General features: G+C 33.4%; 1 protein-coding gene, 1 long non-coding RNA gene, 1 other non-coding gene and 1 pseudogene across 3 annotated transcripts; 2 read left to right on the top strand and 2 right to left on the bottom strand.

Moving 5' to 3' along the window:
• Positions 1-4,602: 4,602 nt before the first annotated feature.
• LOC107957394 (uncharacterized) lies at positions 4,603-6,338 on the bottom strand. Its single transcript, XR_001700424.2, has 3 exons — positions 6,190-6,338; positions 6,042-6,103; positions 4,603-4,911 (listed from the first exon to the last, which is right to left on the bottom strand). It is a non-coding gene; the product is annotated as an uncharacterized lncRNA (long non-coding RNA).
• On the top strand, positions 6,248-8,907 carry LOC107957393 (FH protein interacting protein FIP2-like; annotated as a pseudogene).
• Positions 8,908-11,361: 2,454 nt separating this feature from the next.
• TRNAP-AGG (transfer RNA proline (anticodon AGG)) lies at positions 11,362-11,433 on the top strand. The gene has a single exon. It is a non-coding gene; the product is annotated as a tRNA-Pro (tRNA).
• Positions 11,434-12,220: 787 nt separating this feature from the next.
• Positions 12,221-13,514, bottom strand: LOC121228928 (uncharacterized). The gene is made up of 4 exons (XM_041111955.1): positions 13,430-13,514; positions 12,793-13,380; positions 12,577-12,725; positions 12,221-12,340 (listed from the first exon to the last, which is right to left on the bottom strand). Exons 1-4 carry the CDS (start codon positions 13,512-13,514, stop codon positions 12,221-12,223), a joined length of 942 nt encoding a protein of 313 aa, XP_040967889.1.
• Positions 13,515-16,922: the final 3,408 nt, after the last annotated feature.

Here is a 16,922-nt window from a genome sequence, read left to right as displayed (position 1 = left end):
ATTATTTAGCATATATAATTAATATAATATTTTTATAATATAATATATTTGAGACGGGTCAAAAAAATTTTACTCAAGATAAAATCTTTATAAAAAATGAGCCTTAAATTTTATATAATTTTATTTTTTAAACCCCGTATTTTATCTAAACCCTCTAATTTTTTAGAGTGTTATTTTGATTGAGTTTAAGGAGGTATGAGAGATGTTTGTAGGTTACATGTGCTCCTCTAATTAGCGGGCTATTACTAGAGCCTCACTTTAGAAGTTTTTTTGGTTAGGTTGGCAATGTGATGTAATCGTAGGGAGTATGAATGACGGGTATTAGTGGTTACGTTGAGTGGAGCCCGTAGGTTGGCAAAGCTATGGCCTTGTTTGTTTTTGGTGAAGTGCATTGTTTAATTGAGTATATTTGAGTTAAGTTTAAACCGTAAGAAAATTGAAACATGATTGAAATTTAAGGGTTGAAGTTTGAATATAAAGCTTCATTTGCAAAGCTTGAAATTCCATTGGAGATATATGCTCCTCATCCATTGAAAAAAGCGAAAGTTGAATTCTCATACTCAACTTCAAAATTAATTATTTGCATTTGAGTTTAAACTAATATTTTTTAATATTAAATAAAAAAATCAAATAAACAGAAGATAAATGGGGGCAAAATAGAAACCAATTGCTAGTTGAAAATCAATGTCAAATCTATAAACAAAACAAATCAATCACTAATCAACAAATCAATCACTAATCAAATTAGATTGATAGAATCAAATTAGGCTGCATTCAGGAATGAGTTTGGGGTGCTAAAAGTGCTTATTGGCAGCAAAAGCATTCTTAACAGGCAATTGTTGTAATAAAAAATACTTGCTTTTGAACTTAGGCTCCGTTTGTTTGCAGGTAAAATATTTTTCGGAAAATAATTTCTGGAAAATAATTTCTGAAAAATGATTTACTTTTCTGGTATTTGGATGAATTTGTGTAAAATATTTTCTGTTTTTGGCAAATTTCCTGAAAATATTTTCTTGAAAAGCTGTTTTATAATAAAAATTTATATATTTAAATAATTTATTATCTTTTCTTTGTTTAATGAATTTATTTTATATATATATATATTAATACATTTATATTTTAAATTGTTTTTAACATGTATTGCAATGATTTATTTATAAATAAATAAATCATTTTAAATATATAATAATACTCAATTATTAAACTAGAATATTAACCGTCCTAAATTGAAAACAACCAAAGTCAAATAATTATTTGTAATTGTGTTATAAAAAAATAAAAAACAATGATTGAATAATTATAAATTAGCTTCCAAACCACAATTAATACTAGAAATTAATAATATTATCCAAATGCATAATTAGTATTACACTACATGATAACAACAACATTATCCAAGTGCATAACTAATATTACACCACATGATAACTAATATTACAGCACATTATAACAACATTGTCCAAGTGCATAACTAATATTACACCACATTATCAATATCTTCAACCTTGAGAAAATTTTTGAAGCCAAATTTTTCTATGCTTCTTTCTTTTAATTAAAAAAGCTTTTGCCTTAGATTCATGACTCACTAAATAATCAAACACAGAACAAAGGAAGTCATCATCAAATCCTTCTACCTCCATTGACATCACTTCTTTGTAAAGATGTGGTGTCTTATCCGCAGTAAATTGTTTCAAAGCATTAGCAATTTCGCCAAGTTGTTCACTCACAAGTTTAATTTGTTCATCTTCGACACTTTCTTGAGCCTTTTTTCTTTTACGTTTGGATGTGCCAGATGAAGATACATTTGTTCTTACCTCTTCAGTAGCTTCATTCTCGCAGTCTATAGGCACTGAACCTATGTTATCATCATCCAAATCTATGTCAGCAAATGTTCGGGCAAAACTCCCTATTGCCATATCTTTGCCAACAACCAAAGCCATTTCATCATAATGATCAATGCTTTTATTCAAAAATAGTTCATACTTCTTGTGTGCATGTTGGATATTATATAAAATTAGAATAACAAGTAAAAAATAATTGAAATATACTTAACATATACATACATATATTACCATTACTGCTGCATCATATGTCGCTCTATCACATGTGATCATTTTCATGTTATCATCCCATCCAAAACCACTTTCACCCTGAATTGTGCATATAATCTGTCACTGTTTCTTTACAGTCCTCAAATGATTTTCCACATGTTTTGCATCGCATTGGACTTGAAATTTTTCAGAAATAGCTTTGACAACTCGATTAATAGAAGCTGCTTTGAAAGTATTAGAAGGCTTATTTCCTTTCTGGACCTCCTCAGCTAAAATTTCAAGAAAAAGATGTTCCATCGGTTTTGTCCACCTGAATTGCTTGGAGGTTCCTTCTTGGTTGCCTTTACCCATTCTACATTAATAATTGTCATTGTCAATCATTTCAATATCCAACAAGCTTAAAACATAATAAATTCAATATCTAACAAGCTTGAAACATAATCAATATCTAACAAAATCAAGACATAATAATTTTAGAATCCAACAAACATAATAAACTAAAATTTCAGAATCCAACATTAACAAAAAAATTTTTTTATAAAACATACATAATATAGAAACTACAACCCTAAGCCCTAAACCTACATAATATTTCTAGCCATATAATCAGTCCACATAGTTTGTGCAATTTCATCTCTTTTAGCAGACCATTCTCTTGCTTCTTCTCTTTCTTCTCGCTCCGTAAGAGTTGATATTATCAAATCAGACTCAGGCTCCTCGTATAATTCTTGATTAAGTAAATCACTAGGATCAACTCCTATGATATGATTATGAATGATGCAACAAGCCAAAACTATATCTACTTGAGTTTGAAAATTCCAAAATGGTTCAGCATCTAATACACGAAACCGTTTCTTCAAAATCCCAAAAACACGTTCAATAGTGATTCGCAATGATGAATGACGAAGATTAAAGAGTTCCTTTTCATTTTCAGGCCCCTGAGCACTAAACTCTTTTAAATGATATCGAACACCACGATATGGGGTAATATATCCATTACAGATGCCATATCCAGCATCAGCAAGATAATATTTACCTACAATTTGACAAAACATAATTATTACTAATAAATTATGAGCTTAGTAGAACTATTTGGTATTTAATGTTTTATAATTCTTACCTTCCGGAATTTTTAATCCTCTTGGGCGTGAAAGTGCATCGTTTAGAATATGAGAATCATGTGCACTACCTTCCCAACCAACTAGAACATAGGAAAATTTCAAATCAAATGTAATGGTAGCCAATACATTTTGTGTCGTCCCCCCTTTACGGCTACGAAATCTTCCTTAAATGTTAAGTGGAACGGATGCACGAACATGAGTTCCATCTAATGCTCCAATACAATCTTTAAAATAAGGATAAAACCTTGGATTGTTTCTGATTTCACTAGGAGTTGACTCATCAGGTAATCTAATAACTAGCTTATACAATTTCAAAACAGCTCTCAATACAACCCTAAAGTAACGGTGAATTGTCTCAGTTGATCTATAATATCTAGATCCTATCACTCGAAACCTTACATTATGACCAATTATATGTAAAAATATAACTACTTGCTCTCTAATATTCACCGATTTAGTTGATTGTAACAAATTATTTCTACTAAGAATATCACACAAATTAAAAAATGCAACCGGTCTCATCCTTATCATATCAATACAATGCCGGTCACCACTATATAAAATACTATTAATATAATTTTCTCTTTCATAATCTCGATTTACACGAGGGTGAGAAGTAATTTACTTCCTAGTTTTTAATTTTTTTATCCAGAGAGCCCCAAAAGCTAAAACTGAAGCCACGACTCCAACAATTGCATTTTGATGTTGATTACGATCCATCTACACAAAATAATATCACACAAATATTTGATCACTACAAAAAATACATAAACTTTTCATAAGGGCACATATATGACAAAAGTTATCTTGTCTAAAGTGCATACATATATATATATAAGTTTCTCAAGCAATGACTCAAGCAATGCCTAAAGTTACCATGACTAAAAAGAATAGAGTTAACTAACCAAACCCAACATAAATAATATTATAGAATAAATATATATTTTTTAAAAAAATTAAGAAAACTGATAAATAAACGATTTTATTCAATTTGGTTATATACAATATTCAATTGAACTTGATCTCTATTCTTAATAATAAGACTACATGCGTACATATGTATGTATGTTTTTTAAAGATCAATTTAAGCTACCAATAGTTGTTAGATTATGGCACAATTATAATGGCAGTGGAAAAAAACCCAATGGACAAACAATGGCACCAACTTGGAACCTTTACTATAATATATATTATATGGTTTCATTTTTTGTTTCTACTATTAACAAAATGAGATTGACAATAATTTTCAATTGAGACCATTACAAGTTAATTTTGTGATGATAACAATAGTAGACCAAAAGACAATTGAACTACCGATTGCTTAAGGCAAAAAACTACACACTTTTACATGACTTTTTTTTTAATCATAAATCATATTTTAAAATGATAAATCTAGTAAGCATATTCAGACACTGCCAATAACCATGAACTTAAAAAATAAAATATATATTATTTGACTTATTGTTTTTTTTTGCTAGTACAACAACTATGAAAGCTGCATAAAAACAAAGTAATCAGCAGGTACAAAATGACCCATCCTAAAAACATAAACATAGACAGATCACAACAAACAGAACCTTAAAATCCCAAATTACACCTATCTGTTGAACAAACCTCAAACCAGACAAAAATCTAATTCCCACAAGTCACTCTAGGTGATTGTTTCCATGCTATTCCAAGTTCTCACTTTAAAGCTTCCAATCTTTGTAGCTTTGAATGCAATGGCCATCATAAGATACCTTAAAAATACCCCTTTGTTATTCAAAATTTGAAGCTTAAACAGTTACAAATGATTAAAAGTAGTAAGTAAAGTTCGTCCTCAATAATTATCAATTCAGACAAAATGACAAAAGAAAAAATAGAGATGAAAAAATAAAGAAAACCACTGCTACTTTTAACAGCATTTTAGTCATATAACTTGCAAAGGCATACTGCCTAAACACAAATAAACTCAGAAATAAACTGCATACTGCCTTGTGTTTCTTGTGTAATAGTCTAAATTTTAAGCTATTTATCAACTGTTTTTTTCCTGCAGATCAAAATGGAATTAGTCTATATATCACTAAAGGATATCTATCTTGTAAAGACTATTAGTTGAGGTCTCTCGTTAGATTTTGTACTATGTTGTTAGCTTTGGAACGGCCATAGAATCATTTGAACTTGATTTGTAGATTCTATAAAAATGAATTTACTGCCTTTCCTAAATTAATCATATAACGTTTTGAAAATTTGAAGATTTCCAAATTGGAATTTTAGAATTTCAAGCACCTGGAATAGGATATATGTAACCTGTATTTTTTTATATCCTTTAAAATTCTATACTCCATGAAGTCTTAAGCATGTGGAGGGGTTGTACCCTCCACACCTTATTAGGATTTTTTAGTGGAACCTTGCTGGGTATTTTTCTGTAAGAGTAAGCTCCTCTGAATTGAGCTCCCTTTCCTTCTGTTAGTTTGTCAAGATCGTTAATCAGCATCTCTAAGTTCATCACTATGGCATTAATGTTTCCACAAATGTCTTTGTTTCATGATTTAAGGAGTTTTTTTTTTACAACTTCCAAGTAATAATCAACTAACCTCATTTAACTTAAACAAATGGAGATAAGCATATATAATTTTAAACTGTTTAAAATCCAGAAATAGAAAATCCAATAATGTTTTAAACTGTCACATGAAAAAAAAAAGCAGATTGCAGAGATGGGGTAAGTGGGTATTAGCAGAAAAGGGAAAAACAAGAAGCCTAAGCGTGAGGTTTTTGGTGTATTTGTCTAAACCCTTAAATGCTCCTGTCCTCTGTATATTTGCTTAAATAACGTTTTTACACTTTCAATTAAAGATGAAGAATGGAAGAAGAAGAGGAGAAAAGTTACCTGGATGAGAAGATGAAGAACGACGCAAGGATGATACCGGTTGTATGCGAAAGAGAAAGCACCTAAGACCGAAAAGCTACCATTAGAAGAGATTATGCAAAAGGAAAAATGAAAGAAGAAGAACAGAAGAAGTAAAAGTAGAAAATACCTGGATGGATGAAGAAGAAGGAAGATGAACGGCGCAAGGGAAAGTGAGAGTTTGGAAAATGTCTTACAGAAAAAAAAATCCGTAAGACATTTTACATAAAAAGCATCACATTTTACTGTGTTTCTGAAAACGTTTTACTTATGTAAAATATTTTCATGTAACCAAACAGCGTAAAATTAGGAAAAAAATTTCCGAAAAATGTTTTCATGGTTACCAAACACAGCCTTATGCTCCGTATGTTTAGCTGTAAAAGCTTTTCCGTGAAAGCTTTTCAGCATTTTTTGTTGTTTGTTTGGCTGGAAATGATTTTCCACCATAAAATATTTTACATAACACGGGAAAAGGAAGTGTTTTATTGGGGAAAATGTCTTACCGTTTCTAATTCGGTAAGACATTTTCTAAAGTTTTTCCTCTTCACATCCCAGCATCTTGAAACGCTTTCTCCTTCTCCTTCTCCTTCCCCTTCTCCTTCCCTTCATTGCGTCCCCGACCCAGAATTCATCTCTGTATCAAAAACAATCAGCAGTAGTTTCATTGAAAAAAAGAAAAAAGCCCTATCCATTTATAATCTTCATTGTCGCCTTTTACTTTAATTACTCTGCCGCCGGCGTTCAACGTCAATTACTCGACTGCCAGTGATTTGGTTCTTTTTCCAAAAGGCGGTTTAAGGCTTTAGGTTTTGCAAAAAATGGGAGGAAGTCGGAGTTACTCAGCGAATCCCAGTGATTACAAGCTTCTAGAAGAGGTTGGTTATGGCGCCAGTGCTACTGTTTATAGAGCGATCTTCCTTCCTACTAACGACATCGTGTGAAATGCTTGGATCTCGATCGTTGCAACAGTTTTAGGTGATTGTTATTTGTAGCCCATGGTATGATCTCTTAAAATTTTGTTCAATGACAGTATTATGTGATATGATTCAGGGATTAATAGAAGGAATCAGTTCAGTTCTTAATAAGAGGAAGGAAGATGAAAAGTCTCCAACAGAACTGACGCGTACCGATATCATCAAGTGCATACAGTCTAAAAGAGTTAAATTTCGAGGAGTTAACCTTTCTAGCCTTGATCTCTCTAAATTGGTAAATAATTTCTGATCCCAAATTTTTGACAAAATCTTACGGGAAACTCTTATTTTTGAGAAGTAGAATCCTTGTTCGCAGGAAGCAAGACTCGGTCTCATTGATCTTCTGTTTGTAGCTTTTGTGTATGCCTCTTGGCTCTAATACTAGTTTTCTCATTTTCGCTGATCCATGATGATGGTGATTATTTGTGGTATTTTCTTTTGGATTGTTGAATGTGTGTGTGTGTTTCAGTTTTAATCCGAATGTTTGATGTCTCTCTTTATTATCATTTGATCCCCTGTGGTTCAACTTCAAGTCTAATGAAGAAGCAGAAGTAATGTAATGCCGCTTGTTATTGCACTTTGGATTCATCATCTCCTTTTTCCCTCTTTATTTGTGCAGGATCTTTTATTTGTGGATTTCAGCTTTGCTTGTCTCAAAAACGTATTTTCTCACGTACAAATCTTCAGTGTGCAAAATTTCGGGTATGTCTGATTCTTAAGTGAAGTATGTGGTTAACTGTCAATGCTTTAATTAAATTTAAGCCCATACTTATAATAAACCTCTTTGTTTTTGTAACAGGATGTGGATGCTATGGGTTCGAATTTTCACAATGCAACTTTGCGCGAGTAAGATCCTCAGAATTATTTATCGTTTTTGAAGAGTGCATTGTCTTGTGAACTTTGTTTGCAACCGTTTTTTTTTTTGGCCTAGGGAAGGTGTGAATTTACCGGGGCAAATCTTCGTGGGGCTTTACTAGCTGGGGCGAATCTTCAGAGTGCAAATCTTCAAGGCAAATACTTGCCATCTTTCTATAGTTAGTAGATTTCTTACTAAATGTCTATATTCTTGAAGTACCGAAGTCCAATACCTATGTTAGACGCATGTCTGGATATAGATATAGAGATACAGTCCTATAAAGACTCTTCAAATACATGGAACTCTTGAAACAACAAAATTGAACATATCCATAGCGGACATTCAGACCAGTGCCCAAGTAACTTAGCTAAATGTTACTATTTACTGTTAAGGTTTAAATATTGATGTATCATCATCAATTACATTGTTACAGATGCTTCTTTGATAGATTGTAGCTTCTGTGGGGCTGATCTTTGTTCTGCACACTTACAGGTGATTCACTAAATTAAAATCAACAAGCAAAGGTGGTTCATTGAATTGAATAGAATGTGCATATATAAATAGGAAATTACAAGATCTTAGGTTACTATAAATTCCTTAAGCTTGTTGGAATAATATTTTTTAGATTCGTGATTATTTGAGCTATAATAGTTCGATTGAATGATTAAAATTAAAATTACATGCTTAGTGTGTCAGATGTGTTATTGTAAACTATTAATATGCTTAATCTCTGGACTTTTAGAGTGCTGATCTTACTGATGCCAACTTAGTTAATCTTGAAGGAGCCAATTTGAAAGTAAGAGACCCTTAAGCATGGCGTTTACAAGTCAATTGCTTTAGAAGATGTATCATTTTATTTATGTGAAGTTATCATTAGGCACCCAAACAGAAAATACTAGGGTTCTATAACTTAATTTGATATGTGCGATAACTTATCCTGATAACTCTAGCAAGCTAGATATTATTGATGAACATTCGAATAAATTGTTTTGACCCAACATGTTTAGTGTGGTTAAGTTCATTGTGATGAACATGGTCTTCAGGGTGCGCAATTAAGCAATGTGAATTTGAAGGGTGCAAACCTCCAAAGGGCTTATTTATGACATGTTAATCTTCGTGATATGGTAAGTATATGAAGTTTTTTTAGTGTGCAATTTCCCTGTTTAAAAATGTTTTAAACTTGCTAAAAATGCAACAATTGCATATGTTATTTACTTAATTAAATAAATGGTAGCGAGTTCTTTACATTTTCTTCTTTGGTTGTTTTGTTGGATCTTTATGCTGGTATGAGTGACGGAATTTTGATGAAATTTCTGGCTGTCGAAGGATCTGCTGAGTTAATATACTGCCTTATGGTTGTTTATTGTTGTTCAAAGCATGATGAAATAAACGTGTTAGGTGTTGCTTAATATCTTAGAAAAGATATGGGTTTCATTGATATTGTGTTTCAATGGTCTCTTGGAGACATATTTAACGATAATCTTTATAAGGATCAGGTGGGTTTGCTTTGTTCTCCATCATAATCATCATCATCACCCTTGAATCTTTGGTTTTCTTTTTTTGTTAGACCTTATTTATGGGTTTTCTTTGCAGCTTTTGAAATATCCACTTTTATGGAAGTTGAAAATTATTGCTCTTATACTTAAAAATTGCTGTAGCAGTGAATTGGAATAAACTTTCTTTGTGTGTGTGTGTTGCAGCCCTAGCCCATTTCTGCATTCTATATTGTGAACGTCTTGCTTTTAGTCGGTCATTGGCAGCTAGTTAAAAGTGGCATATAGTTACGTAAGTAGTGAATCGTGTATAAGACTTGTGAAATTTTTGCTAACAAGGGAATTAGGAACTAATAGCAGCTAAAACACAATAACTTATTTTCTTACTATCAAACTCTTTTGAAATATCGTCAGTCATTTTACTCTTTCAGCAGCCTATTATTGCCGAAGCCAATATCTACTCGTAAAAACAAAGTAGCACTTGATTAGCTCCCTTTTCCTTCGCCTACATCGTGTTCCCCATTTATATATACCAAATTTTGACTGCCATTCATGAGGCCTCCATTGCTAGTTCTTCTTCGAGGGGTTTATACAGATACGAGAAAAGGACAATAAGAAAAAAAAAATGAAGTCCATTGATACAATAGCTTCTCTTATCGTAATTAATTTGAACTATATATATATAGATATATGTATGTAATTTGTGTAATATATTGTTCCACTTTTGACCCATTTTTCATTGTAGGGTGGTAATGGTTGAACCAGTTCTGTTTTTTTGATATGTTTTAAATAATTTAGCATTTTACTCTCCAATCATTGTGTTACTGTTAAACTTTGGTTGATTTCAATTTATGACGGTTAATATTCTAGCTTAATAATTGAGTATTATTATATATTTAATTTGATTTATTTATTTATAAAAAAATTATTGCAATATATGTAAAAATAATTTAAAATATAAATTTATTAATTAATATATGTAAAAACAGCTTTTCCAGAAAATATTTTCAGGAAATCTTCTAAACAACAGAAAATATTTTACACATATTTATCCAAACACCAGAAAAGTAAATCATTTTTTGGAAAGTAAATTATTTTCTGGAAAATATTTTACTGGCAAACAAACAGACCCTTAAATTGAGAAGTTGGAAATATGGTGCCATGGCTTGTGGCTTCTGGGGTTTGGATGTGAAATTACCATTGAACCCTTATTAAATTTTTTATTATCTACTTAAGTACAAAGTGAAGTTAAATATTTCTTATATACTTAAATTAAATTACATAAATATCATTATGATGTATTATTGTAATATTTAAATTGCATAGATGTCGATTGAGTCTTAGTTTGATTGACATTAGCATTGTTGTCAGTGCAGGAAGATATGGGTTTGAGTGCGTTAAAGCGTATTATCCTCCTGAAACTTGTTGAAGGGTTGAGGAGTGATATGAGTAGTTCTAAATATTGTGCCAAAAAGAACAAATATGATAATAATCTATAATGAGATTAATGTTAAAAAAAATATACATAGTTGCACAGATGAGAATGGAGCATATTTTGTGGTTGGCCATTTACCTATTCAGAAAGCATCCGCAACAAGAGAATTAGTATCTTGTATAATATAAACATTTTTACTTTCAATCATAATTTTTTATAGGAATATCAAATATCTAAAATTGATAAATTTCATTTTTTTCATAATACTTTCATACAGATGACCTTTTTTAAATACAATTTTTTAAAAACATTTTCCACATTGAAAAATAATGCCAAAGTGGCCTTAACATGTCATGCAATAACGCAAGCAATCCTTCCTTTACCCACCATACTTGGATCCATGAAACTCAGAAGTAAATATATATAGATGTATATAAAAAGTGCCCTAGTTTTCAAAGCTATGAATTAAACGGTAGAACGCAGTGCTTTGCAACCATATATCAAATCATATATTTTAAATAAAGTTTTAAAGTTACTCAATCAACGAGGGCATTTGGTCTAGTGGTATGATTCTCGCTTAGGGTGCGAGAGGTCCCGAGTTCAATTCTCGGAATGCCCCAAGCTTTGTGTTTTTTTTTCATTTCTCTCAAACTTTGGGCTTTTAGCAACGTTTCTTTTATATTGAGCCCATTGGCTAAAGGATTCTACTTTTCAGTTTTGTAGAATAACATGAAAAAGTATTGTATATTTATTTATTTTTCATGAGTTTTTATTTAAAAACATTAATGGAGATATATTTATTATTTATTTTCTTTAAAGAACTAAAAAATCACTACTCTGCTTCTTTTAATTAAAAAACTATTACATGAAATTACTATTAAATTAAGTTAAACAAATCTTTTTCACTTTTTTTTTTAACTTTCTAGAAAAACTTCTTATGATCTTAAAAGTCATTTGTTAATTTCAAAAAAAAAAAGAAAAGAAAAGGGAGAGCCATTTTTTAAGCAAAAAATTAATTACTGTCTCGTAAATTCTCCTTTAAGTTTAATTATTTTAAATTTTCAAGTTAATTAATTAAACAAAATAAACCAATAGTAATAATGAAACAAGATTTAAGGTTTAAGGTTTATTGTTTAGGATTTAATATTTAGGTTTAAAATTTAGACTTTGATTAAAGATTAAAATTAGAATTAAAGTTTAGGGTTTTTTTTTTCAGAAAGACATCAGTCATTATAAATGTAAAGACACTTAACATCGTTACAAAACAAACTCACCAGCAAAATCGGAAACTCATCTAAAACTATAGTCTATAAACACAAGAGACTCAAACATAGCTCATCTCAAGCCTATAAGTTACATGTATAATCAACAATGCGTAGCAGGAAGGCCATCACTTCTCAAAACTTTCACCAGTGAGGATGGGGGTTCACTAAAAGCACATCCCCTGCAAGGTGAGCACACCAGTCTGCCGCCTTATTTGCTTCTTTACCAACTTTCTTGAAATCAAAATCAACAAAATTTCCTTTCTGTTTTAGCAAATATTGTATGCATGGTTGAGTTTTCTAGTATTTACAAGCACTATCCCCTTTAAACTCCCTATACACAATATCTGAATTAGTTTCAACAATAACTCTATTACACCATTGATGCATAACCCATTTCACCCCTGCCATAACTGCCAAAAGCTTCAGCTTCCTCCACAATCTCAACATTATCTTTTTTTAGTTATTCCTGCAACCAAGTTCGCATTCTCATTTCTCACAATCACCCCAATAACATCTCCCTTGTCAATAAAAGCCCTATCACAATTAACTTCAATCCAACCATTCAGGGGCCTCTCCCATCCTTGCTGAGTTTCTTTCAATACATTTCCGAGGATCACACTCTCGCCCCTTAAAAACTTTTGAACATCTACTTTTCCAAATATGCCAGCATGTAAAAGCAATGATCATCTCCATCCATTCTTTGTTTTTCTTACCTTTTAAAACCACATCAAACACCTGCAATAACCATTGATCCAATGTAGTAATTCTATGACAATCAACTTTAAAGCCCAAAGCTCCACCATACCATACACACTGAGCCCAATCACATAACAGAAGAGTATGTTCAACTGTCTCAGCTTCTTTCAAACAAACAGGGCACAACTCGGACATTTTAATTCTCCTTTTCACCAGATTACCATTTGTGGCCACCAGGTTCCCAACAGCCCTCCAAAGGAAATGTTTGATCTTCTGGGGAAGTGAAATGCTCCAAATCCACTTCCAAACTTTTCCATTCACATTATGAGATGGTGAAGCTCTCCTTTCCACTTCCTTCATCACTTTCTCCTTCAATTCATGACATCCCTTTTTTACAACATAATTCCCATCTTTTGAACCTGTCAACACCATTTTGTCTTGGCCTCTACTGTAAGCTGGTAAACTCTGAATAGCTTTTACTTGGTCCTCTGAGATATATCTTCTAATTTGGTTCAGCTTCCAGCAATTATTTTCCTTGGTCATCAATTCTGCAACTTTCTGAGGCAAATCATGATTGTCATCAGTTAGCTTCTCCAACACAACCCCTGGAATCCACTAGTCTCCCCATATGTTGATATCCAATCCATCAAGAACCTGCCACTGCACCTTTTTTTAAGAAACTCTCTACCTTGCAGTAAGCTTGCCCATACCCAAGAAGCTGTAGACCCTTGCTTAGCATTTAAGAATGCACCTTTAGGAAAATTGTTGAAAAGTCAAAAATGGTGGGAGGTGCAATTGGCACCGAAAGAAAAAAATAATTGGCAAGTTGTTTAAAGTTGAAAGGGATAATTGCAATTTTGGTCCCTAATTTTTTAGGCCATTTGCAAGTTAGTCCCTGAACTTCAACTATAAATAGGCCTAACCATTTCTCATTTCAACCATCCCAACCAATCTTTCTCTTTTAGTTTTCTCTCTTCTCCCATTTGAGAATTCTTAAGGAATTCTATTTGTTTGTAATATTTTGGAGATAGTAAAGTTATCATCTGGTGTTAGTGCCCGAGGACGTAGGTATAATTTACCGAACCTCGTTAAAACTCTTGTGTTCTTTCTTGTCCTATTTTTCTTTCAATATTTGAGGGTATAATAGTAGTATTTAATTGTGCTATTAAATTACTATAGAAGGGATATTCTGTCTAAGGAAAGACTTGGTATTTAAGAGATCCATGTGATCCACCTCTCTTTCCTGGGAATTGAACTTTGTGTGATTTTTTAGTACAATAATTTACACACTTCCGACCCTATTGGAACAACAAGTGGTATCAAGAGCCGAAGGTTAATCGTAGTATGCTCTGTGGTTGCAGTTTAAACTGATCTTCCACATCAGAAAAGATTTCCTTAGGTATATTGAAAGATTATGGAGAAAACGGTCGGTGTAGGAGCTTCAACATCGTCCATGTGGACAAGACCGACAATTGCAAATGCAAGATTGGCCGTGGAGATCTTTGATGCCACGGGCCATTTTGGTATGTGGCAAAGTGAGGTTCTAGATGCCCTTTTTCAGCAGGGTCTAGACATTGCCATTGATGAAGAGAAACCAGATGATGTACAGGAGAAAGATTGGAAGGCGATCAATCGATTGGCATGTGGCACAATTCGATCATGCCTTTCTCGAGAGCAGATGTATGCTTTTTCAAAAGAGACTTCTGCAAATAAGTTGTGGGTGGCACTTGAAGAAAATTTTTTGAAGAAAAACAGTCAAAATAAGCTCCACTTGAAGAAAAGACTGTTTCGCTTCACATACGTCCCAAGTACCACAATGAATTATCACATCACCAAATTTAATCAGTTAGTCACTGATTTGCTGAATATGGATGAGACATTCAAAGATGAAGATTTGGCTTTGATGCTGTTGGGGTCACTTCCTGAGGAGTTTGAGTTCCTAGAAACTACTCTACTTCATGGCAGGAGTGATATATCTCTGAGCGGAGTCTGTGCGGCCTTATACAGTTATGAACAGAGAAAGAAGGACAAACATAAAAACTCAATCAGAGATACAGAAGCTTTAGTAGTCCGAGGTCGTTCATACACTCGGAAGAAAACTCAAAAGGGGAGATCAAAGTCAAAGTCCAGACTCGGGAAAGATGAATGTGCTTTTTGTCATGAGAAAGACCACTGGAAGAAAAATTGTCTAAAGCTGAAGAATAAGGGAAAAGCTGCTGTAGATGCTTGTGTTGCTAAGCATGATACTAGTGACTCTGAACTATCACTGGTTGCATCATCATCGTCGTTCCATTCAGATGAATAGATATTGGATTCGGGTTGTACCTATCATATGTCCCCTAACCGGGAGTGGTTCTCTGATTTAGTAGAACTAAATGGAGGAGTTGTTTATATGGGCAATGACAATGCCTGTAAAACTGTTGGGATAGGTTCAATCCAATTAAAGAATAAAGATGGATCAACCAGAGTTCTGACTGATGTTCGGTACGTGCCCAGTTTGAAGAAAAATCTCATCTCATTGGGAGCCTTGGAATCCAATGGTTCAGTTGTTACTATGAGAGATGGGGTTTTGAAAGTGACATCTGGCGCACTTGTGATATTGAAAGGCATCAGGAAAAATAACTTGTATTACTACCAAGGTAGTACAGTTATTGGAGCAGTCGCTGCAACTTCCGGTAACAAAGACTTGGACTCAATGCAGTTGTGGCATATGAAGTTGGGACATGCCAGCGAAAAATCCTTGCAAATTCTGGCAAAGCAAGGATTGTTGAAAGGTGCAAAGGCTTACAAATTAAAATTTTGTGAGCATTGTGTTCTGGGAAAGCAAAAGAGAGTGAAATTCGGTACTGCTATCTATAATACAAAAGGTATTTTGGAATATGTTCACTCAAATGTGTGGGGGCCTTCCAAGACACCTTCATTGGGAGGAAAACACTACTTTGTTACTTTTGTTGATGACTTTTCCAGAAGAGTTTGAGTGTATACCATGAGAACTAAGGATGAAGTGCTTAGAGTTTTTCTTAAATGGAAAACTACGATCGAAAACCAGACTGGAAAGAAAATCAAGCAGCTTAGGACGGACAATGGAGGGGAATATAAAAGTGATCCGTTCTTCGATGTGTGCCAAGAGTATGGTATTGTTCGACACTTCACAGTTAGGGATACACCACAGCAGAATGGATTGGCAGAGCGTATGAATCGAACATTGCTGGAGAAAGTTCGATGTATGTTGTCCAATGCTGGGTTGGGCAAGCAATTTTGGGCCGAGGCTGTGACATACGCTGGCCATCTTGTTAATCGTTTGCCATCATCTGCATTAGAAAGAAAAACTCCTATGGAGGTATGGTTTGGAAAACCGGCTACAGATTATGATTCTTTACATGTGTTTGGATCCACTGCATATTACCATGTGAATGAGTCAAAGTTAGATCCGAGGGCAAAGAAAGCTCTCTTTATGGGAATCACTTCTGGAGTGAAGGGATTTCGTCTTTGGTGCTTAAGCACAAAGAAAATGATCTGTAGCAGAGATGTTATCTTTGATGAATCTGCTACATTGAAAAAGGTAGCAGATAAAGATATTCAGACGAGCAATACTCCACAGCAGGTGGAGTGTACTCCAAAACAGGTGGAGTTTGAGCAGATGGGAATTTGCCCAGTTAATAAGTCTAATTCTCCAGCCACAATGGAGGAATTAGAGGTTGAAGAGGTTCTGACCCAAGAACCACTAAGTACACCAGAACCAGTTGCAGTTGCAAGGCCACGGAGAGAAATTCGTAAACCTGCTCGATTTACTGATATGGTGGCCTACGCCCTTCCCGTTGTTGATGATATTCCTATCACTTATCAAGAAGCAATGCAAAGCTTAGAAAGTGATAAATGGAAAAGCGCCATGGATGAAGAAATGCAGTCTCTCCGGAAGAACAATACTTGGGAGTTGGCGCAATTACCGAAAGGTAAAAGGGCAATCGGATGCAAGTAGGTATTCGCAAAGAAAGATGGATCTCCTAGCAAGAAGGATATTCGCTACAAGGCAAGATTGGCAGCTAAAGGCTACACTCAGAAGGAGGGAATTGACTACAATGATGTATTTTCCCCTGTTGTGAAGCATTCCTCCATTAGAATTTTGTTGGCCTTGGTAGCACAGTTG

This window comes from Gossypium hirsutum, chromosome A05 (assembly GCF_007990345.1).
Source record: "Gossypium hirsutum isolate 1008001.06 chromosome A05, Gossypium_hirsutum_v2.1, whole genome shotgun sequence".
Classification (NCBI taxonomy): Eukaryota; Viridiplantae; Streptophyta; class Magnoliopsida; order Malvales; family Malvaceae; genus Gossypium; species Gossypium hirsutum.
Note: the sequence above shows the minus strand (reverse complement) of the source record. Positions and strands in the feature narration are given on the sequence as shown.

Excerpts from the sequence above, each read along its gene's own strand:
- LOC121228928 (XM_041111955.1), bottom strand. The coding sequence starts at position 13,514 with ATGCTAAGCAAGGGTCTACAGCTTCTTGGGTATGGGCAAGCTTACTGC. Across the intron at positions 13,381-13,429 it reads AAAAAAAGGTGCAGTGGCAG|GGGTTGTGTTGGAGAAGCTA; the intron begins GTTCTTGATGGA and ends AGTGGATTCCAG. Across the intron at positions 12,726-12,792 it reads GTTTGATGTGGTTTTAAAAG|ATGTTCAAAAGTTTTTAAGG; the intron begins GTAAGAAAAACA and ends TTGGAAAAGTAG.